Source organism: Serinus canaria, chromosome 17 (assembly GCF_022539315.1).
Source record: "Serinus canaria isolate serCan28SL12 chromosome 17, serCan2020, whole genome shotgun sequence".
Taxonomy (NCBI): Eukaryota; Metazoa; Chordata; class Aves; order Passeriformes; family Fringillidae; genus Serinus; species Serinus canaria.
In genome coordinates, this window is record NC_066330.1 from 6,115,237 (window position 1) to 6,122,610 (window position 7,374).

Below are 7,374 nucleotides of genomic sequence, written 5' to 3' on the forward strand. Positions count from 1 at the left end.
GGACAGGAGCATGGAGGGACAGGGCAAAGAGGAAGGCTTTAAACTGAAGATGGGCAGATTTAGGAAGAAATTGCTCCCTGTGAGGGTGGTGAGACACAGGTTGGCCAGAGCAGCTGTGGCTGCCCCATCCCTGGAAGTGTCCAAGGCCAGGCTGGACAGGGCTTGGAGAACTCTGGGACAGTGGAAGGTGTCCCTGGCCATGGCAGGGGGTGGGATGAGATGAATTTGTATGGTCCCTTCCAACCCAAAGCACTGCTGCAGCCCCTGGGTGCAGAGGCGCCCCACAGCACACATGATGTAAGCTCACATGAGCCTTTAAAGTTTTCCAATGCAGACACCAACTCCCTTTATAGCAAACTGAAGTTACTGACTGACTACAGACCAATTTCACTTCCCTACTTTTGGCAAACTCCTGGGGATCAGTCCACGGGAACTGCCCAGTGCCAGGAGTCCAAGGAAAAGTACAACTGAGAGGGACAGAGAAGCACAAACACCCTCATTCCCTTCTGACCAGACAAGTGCTGGAATGAAGCCCTGCCCTGAATTAAGGACAGCAGGAACACAAAAACCTTCAGGGTAAACTTGGTGACAAATTATCCTCGAGGAAGTGACAATTTGACAAAGCTGAGGCAACCTGTAAAATTATTGTGATCAGCTAATTCCCCACTATTTCTGGAATTGGTTTGGAACAATTTCAGATGCTTTTAAATAAAAGGTTTGCCCTGCCTTAAAATAAGAAGTCCAAATGATTTTGACATCTTGTTTGTTTAGATGGGTTGAAGCTGAAGGAAATATTTCAAGGGCCCATGGCAGCACTTAATTTTTTATTTTGTTTTCTCCCTCATTTACGGTGGGGAAATGGCTTTGAGATTGCAAACGTTACTGCAAGGTGGAAAAACAATTCCCCCACCACTTTTCTCCACTCAGGTGTACGTTCTTCCTGTTCAAAAGACCACAAAGCCAGCTGGAGGCTGAAAATTGCTTTTCAAGAAAAGCAAACCTGCATTTCTAGCTGTAGATCAGACAATCTTAAAAAGGAGAAAATGCATGTGCGGCTTAAGACCCTTTGCACATGACTGGAGGTGATATTCTGTAAGTTTTGACAAACAGGAAGCAAATCACAACCTATAAACCGAGGCTCTAAATTGTACTGTGCATCAATTCCACCCCAGCTTTTTGGGGTAGAAATCTTATTTTGTACCAGCAACCTCTTCTGTGGAGCTTCTGGGGCTTCTGGAAATGATGGTATTTCTCCACTCCCCCTCAATTTCTGGCAAGAGCAATGGAAACACACAACTGTGCGGCTGTCCCCATATTGACCCTGCTGAGTCCTTTGCTGGACCTCTCCTGCAGCACAAATGAGGTATTGACTTACACCTGCAGGCAATGATTTTGTACACAGGCACTGCTGCAAACCCCACTGTGATAAGGGCAAAGTTTCTGAAACAACTGAAATACTATTAGTCTTCAATCCCCATTCAGCAGCTACATTTTAAAGGAAAATTGAGCAGGCAAAGAGATATGGCCCCTAGAAATCCATTCTTAACAGAGTGATCTAGAAAATGTCAATATTAAGTAAAGAAAAATGAAATCCCTATCCCTGGAAGTGCTCAAGGCCAGATTGGATAAGACTTAGACCAGCCTGGGCTACTGAAGGTGTCCCTGCCCATAGCAGGAGAGTTGGATCCATGCAGGCCTGATCTTTGCTCATCTGGCACCTACAGCTCCTCTTAGGACTTCTCCAGGAGGGCCATCCTGACCTGCAGTGCACAGAAGGTGGGGATGAAGCACCAGCATGGCCAGGGTGATCTCACCCCCTGTCCTCTCAGGGGTTTAGGTTGGCACCTGCAGACAGAGGGCTGAAGGGTCCCAAACTGCTGGTTCTTGTCCTCCTGAGTGGAGCTGGAGCCTGTGCACTGACTGCACAGAGCTGTCCCAGAGCTGAGCTGCTCCTGGGGCCAACCTGCTTCCCCACATCAGAGATGCCAGACTGATAAGACTCGAACACCCTCCAGGCAGCTCCCAGCACCTCTCCACAGTGGGGAATCTTTCCTGGGAACCCATCACTCGCCTGCCCTTCGCTCCCATCCCTGTCTGTCTGTCTGTCTGTCTGTCTGTCTGTCTGTCTGTCTGTCTGGGATATTGGCTTTGCTGCTGTGTGAAGTGACAACACTCGGTGCTGGCCCTGGCCTTTGTGTTCTGCAGTAACTGGAGCCCTTGACAAACAGAAGTGCTAAGCCTGATCTGTCATCTAACTCCTTTTTTGTCCTTCCAACAAACGCCTTTGCATTCCTTCATTTTGTGAATGGGGTTTGACAGAGCCATACAGAACTCCCCATTGTTTCCATTTGCTCCAGTAAAAGCGTCCATCATTTCTACTTATGTCCCCAACAAATTGGCAAAGAAAGGGAAGGGGGGAAAAAAACCCCACAAACCCTGTGTTTGTCCCTGGGCAGAGATTTCCAACAATCTCACCACAAACCTGGGCAACCTTCAGTCAATAACAGAATCTCCATGAACCGATATTAAGCAGGGCAGATTTTAACCCCTCAACCCATTGCAGAAAGGGGATGAAACTGGAGCTTAATTTTAATAAAGCACACACTCAGAGAGACACATGGAAATAGCAGGAGGGTGGTCCTGGACTGTGATGCTGTCTATCCCTCATGAGACACATCTCCAGATGGAATTGCCTCCTCTCTACCCCCAAGCACCCAGCACACACCCCATTTGACATCCTATTGCTGAATTTGTCCAGCAGTGCCATAATCTGTCCCCAGACCACCTGCCCAGCTTGTAAGCAATCTTTTTTTCCTCTTAAAAAGGATCCATGCCTCCCTCCAGCCCTTTTAGGCCTTCCCAGGGGCTGACCCACCCTGATGGTGCAGGGCAGATGCTGCAGTACCATGTGTGCATGCGTGCAGCTTCCTCATCCAGCACACAGATGGGCCAGGCAGCCCCAGGGCAGCATTGTGCCACCACCCCAGGGCTGTGACAGCAGGCTGTCACCCCTCAGAGGTCTCCAGGAGCACTGAGCCTTCTCCATGGCCAGCAAGGGGCCCTGGGGCTGAATGGACCAAAGTCACACAAGGCAGTGGAACAGCACCTGGATGTGTGCTCCACGTGCAGTGCAATGCAAACCCTCCCCTGTGCTTTGGGGGGCCTGTGCTCACCAAAAATTACCAAGAGGGGCACTCTGAGCTTGAAGAGCCTGTAAAACTTGGTGTCCTTCTGGTTTTACAAACTTTGGCAGCTCAAGTCTTCCAGCACACTCTGTGAGTGCCGCTCCTCCCCTGGGGAGCCAGCCCTGCCACTGTCACCCGCAGGTCTCCTTTGGGGCCACCAGCTCCCCGGCCACCAGCCCTGCTCCAGAAGCAGCTGCAGGAGGGCTGGTACAAGAGGAACCCCCAGTGCCACACGGGGATGCACCAGATCAGTGCCATCACCGCTGTCCCCAGGCAGCACAGCCCTCCCCCAGCCCGAGAGTGGCCTGGTGAGCCCAGGGACATGCCAGCCGCGGGCTCAGGGCACCGTCCCCAAGAGCAGTGACCTCAAGGGGACCCTGGAGCCGTGGGATGCAGGGCGCTCTGCCAAGGGAATCAAATCCAGCACCGAAATTCCCCCCGGGAGAGGATGCGAAGGGCAGCAAGCGACCTCTGCTGAGGAGGGACCGGAGCAGCACACGGCCGGGGACAGGCCAGGGAGGACCCCGGACAAAAGGCGCTCCTTCCGAGGCACCGGGACACACCACAGGCAGATTGCCCAGGGCACTGCACAGCTCCAAGCCCACGGCAGGGCTGTGCCAGCCGGGGACACCCTGGGGCAGAGCGGGCACGGATGCCCGGCAGGCCGGGAGCTGCGCTGCCCGCTGCTGGGTCCGTCCTTCCGAACCGCGCTCGCACGGCTCCGCTCTGTCCCCGGGCAGCACCTGGCACCTGGGCGGCACCTGGCTGTCCCCATGGGTAGCGTGATGCCACCCCTGGTGCCCTGTCAGCGGCTGTGCCTGGTGCCAAGTGTCACTCCAGAGCGGAGCCCGTCCCCTCGCTGTGTGTGACACGCTGCTCCTGCTCGTTCAAAGGAACCTTTCTCTGTCTGCTCCCCTTGGGGCTGCTCCCTATCTGACGCCAGACACCCTTGCACCGTCTCAGGCGGTTCTCCCAGACCGTGCCCAGCGCTAAAAAGGTGTAAATGCGAGATGCTGCTGTTACCGGCGGCTCCAGACATGCCACAGCCACATCTATGAAAAAAAAAAAAATCCCAAACAAAACCCCCACGCCGCAAGCACCCTAAAAGCGCTGAGATTCAGCCCTTGTGAGTATATAAACACACAGAAAACTTGTCAAGGAGAGCAGTTGCAGCCCCTGGGAAGGGGTCTGGGCTCTCCGTGTGACTCCACACGCAGAGTGAGCCTCCAAAGGGAGCTGCACATTCATCCACCTCCGGCTCTGGGGATGGGGCGGCAGCAGGATGATGACCCCGGCGATGGAGGGGCGCTGCCCCCAAACCCCCTGGCCCCCGTCCCCCTCTTTCCCCCATCTCCCAGCCCAGCCGGGCAGAGGGATCCTGTACACAACTTTTTCAAACTGCCAGGCAGAAGAATCCCAGCCTTTCCAAGGGAGTGTCGGTAAATCATCAGTACATCCGACAACGCAGCCAGCGGGATTAACCCTTTGCGGGATCCCAGGAAAATAACAACAACAACAACAAAACCACCACCAACAACGCGTTTAACAATGAAAACAGTAAAATCTGGCCCCGGCTGTGGGAGAAGGGGGACGGGCAGGGTGTGCGCCGGGATCTTTCCACACACGGATGGAGAGGGAGCAGCGTTTTGTGTCTGCCGAGCACATGAAGAGCCGCCACCGCGCACCGTGCCTCAGCCCCCCGGGCTCTCCCAGCTCCCGCAGCACCCCCCAGGTCCCCGTGTCCCCGAGGGACAGGGTGAGCAGCAGCATCCCCTGCTCCCGTAAGGGGCTGGGACCCCCCAGTGCAGGGCAGGGTGAGGCTGCGAGCTGCAGCGGATCCGCTGCCGCATCTGCCTGGGGGCTGCAGCGGCCTCCCGGAGCAGCCCCCGGGGCCGGGAGCCGCTGTCCCGGGGTTTGGGGGGGCTGGGGGGCTCCTCCTGCCCGTCCCGCCGCCAATCCCCCGCACAGCGCAGCCCCATTTCCCCCTCTCCCGCTCCGCAGCGTGGCCTCCCTGCTCGCAGCCCGTTCTCCTCTCCAGACCGGGAGTTTTCACATCATCCCCTGGCAGAGGAATGTCTTCCCCCAGCCCGTTCCCAAATCCCTGCGGCTCCCCGGCACCCCCAGCCCGCCCGGGATTCCCTTCCCCAGCGCCGGGAGTAGCGGAGTTTGTACTCACCCCCTGCCTGCCGCTGTAGCTCTGAGTCTGGAGACCGGCTCTGATTCCGGCTCCATCACGTTTAGTGCATTGTCTCTTTCGGGCAATTTTTGCGGCAATCCATCAGAAATCGGGGGATAAGGCGGTTTGTGGGTACATCCTTCCCAGGAGCTCGGCTCTCTGCCTCGCTAAGGGGTTCAGCTGTGTCACAGACACCCCTAGCCCGGACGGCTCACTCCTTCCTCCTTCTCTTCTGGGTCCTTTTGCTTACACAGATCTTTTAATCCCATTTAACTCCCTCTCGGCAGACTGCAATTACCTTGGAAAAAGGAGAGAGAACACAAAGTACACTCTAGGAAGCCAGGCTGGCCCATGGTCGCTGGATTTCTTGCCTTTTTTTTTCCTCTCCTTATAAATAGTGCAATTTCTGTGATCTCTGATTCCCAAAGTCCGTGATTTCAAGTGTTTTCTCTTAGCTGTTACATTTTTTGTTGTTGGTTGATTGGTTGTTGTAATTATTATTTTTATTTGCAATGCAGATGTGCCTCCCACCCCCCAAGGATCTCTCCTCTGGACTTAGAGAGAAGAGGAAAAGGCAGATTTTGAGAAATGAAAATTATTTAAGGATGTCCTTACTGCCTCTCTCTGCTGCCCTCCTCTGTAATAGCGAAGCATTTACGAGAAATTATACAAAATAAATAAATAATGGGGGGGGGGGGAAGAAAAAAAAAAAAAAAGAAGAAAGAAAGAAAGAAAAAAAAAAAAACTTTTTTGGCCAGAACTGCAGGGAAAGAATTGAAGACCCTGTCCAGGCTCCAGGGAGGGAAGCACAGGCCCTTCTTTGGGGAGGCTGCTGATGGAAATTGCAGCTCCCTGCACTCACCTGTCCAAGGCCAGGAGCCCCAAACTGGCCTGGACCCACCTTATAAAGTACCTGACATGGCTTTTCCCTTGGGATCAGCGCTTGGAGCAGGCAGCTGGGAGCCTGGGGATGGGACTCAGACTTGGAGGAGAAAAGTCCCCCATGCCCCTGTTCCCCTCCCTGCGCTGCTCTGCTTCCCCGGGGCATCTCCAGAGCCCCTCTTGTCCCACAACGAGGGAGGGAATTTGCATCCCGGAGGGCAGGAACGGGGCAGTGACTTTCCCTGTGCGAGCTCCACCAGAACACGCTGGATCCCAAATCCTCTTGGCCAGCTCTGGCAGGAGAGGGGACTTCCACATGTGGATAAAACCTTCATCCCTTCTTCCCCTCCTCATCCGAAGTCCCACCCAGCCAGCCGTGGAGCCCCGGGGCCACCGGCAGGTCCCTGAGGCAGGTGAGGGCAGCGGTGCCACCTCCTGCCCGCAGCCCGGGGTGCCCCTGCCCTGCTCCCTCCCCTGCCAGCCCCTCTGCCTCGGGCACTTACTCTGCAGCGAGCTGAGAGGCTGAGCAGCATCTCCGTGCAACCCCATGGCCCTGGGCATTCATCATCCCAGCAGCTCACGGCAATTGCGACTTCTTTAATAATAATAATAACAGCTATTTAAAAAAAAAAAAACTTAAAAAAAGGAAGAAAAAAAGAAAACTCAAACAAAGCCCCTTCCTCCCTCCTTCCCCTTCAAGGCGTCTCCTGCGCTGGCAGCCCGGGAGAGGCGGCCGGGGTGAGGGGCCCGGGGCCAGCCGGGGCTCTCTGGGGTCCCCCCAAATTCAGCAGATAATCCTTCCCCGGGGCTGGCGCGTCCCCCTCGGGCCGTGGCTGCACTCGCGGGTCATGGATGCTGCAGGGATCCGGGAGAGAAGGGCGGTGGGGAGCGGGCGCTGGGAGGGACATGGATGTGAGAGAGGTGGAAGCTCTCAGGCTGCCCTTGTCCTTTTAAATAGCTGCAGCCCGGGGACTCCGGGCTGGCGGGGGTGCCCCAGGTATCCGGTTTCAGCAAACAGCAGCTAATGAGCAGAGATCCAGCCTCCGAGGGGCAGGATCAGCGCTGCCGGCGGGCAGGAGGGCACCCGGGCACCCCAGCAGGCGGGGAGGGGAGCGCTGGGGTCAGGGCTGC

At 55.6% G+C, this 7,374-nt stretch overlaps 1 protein-coding gene across 3 annotated transcripts in view; it reads right to left on the reverse strand.

Moving 5' to 3' along the window:
* Positions 1 to 7,165, reverse strand: part of COL27A1 (collagen type XXVII alpha 1 chain) — a 145,916-nt gene extending 138,751 nt beyond the window's left edge. Inside the window, exons 1-2 of one of the 3 annotated variants that reach the window (XM_050981025.1) lie at positions 6,747 to 7,165; positions 5,362 to 5,659 (exon numbers count right to left, since the gene is read on the reverse strand). In XM_050981025.1, coding sequence (XP_050836982.1) covers positions 5,362 to 5,417 — 56 coding nt within the window. In that variant the 5' untranslated portion in view covers positions 5,418 to 5,659; positions 6,747 to 7,165. Of the gene's footprint in view, positions 1 to 5,361; positions 5,969 to 6,746 lie in introns of those variants that run through there. The other 2 variants (XM_050981026.1, XM_009093500.4) reach the window with 2 other exon arrangements.
* Positions 7,166 to 7,374: the final 209 nt, after the last annotated feature.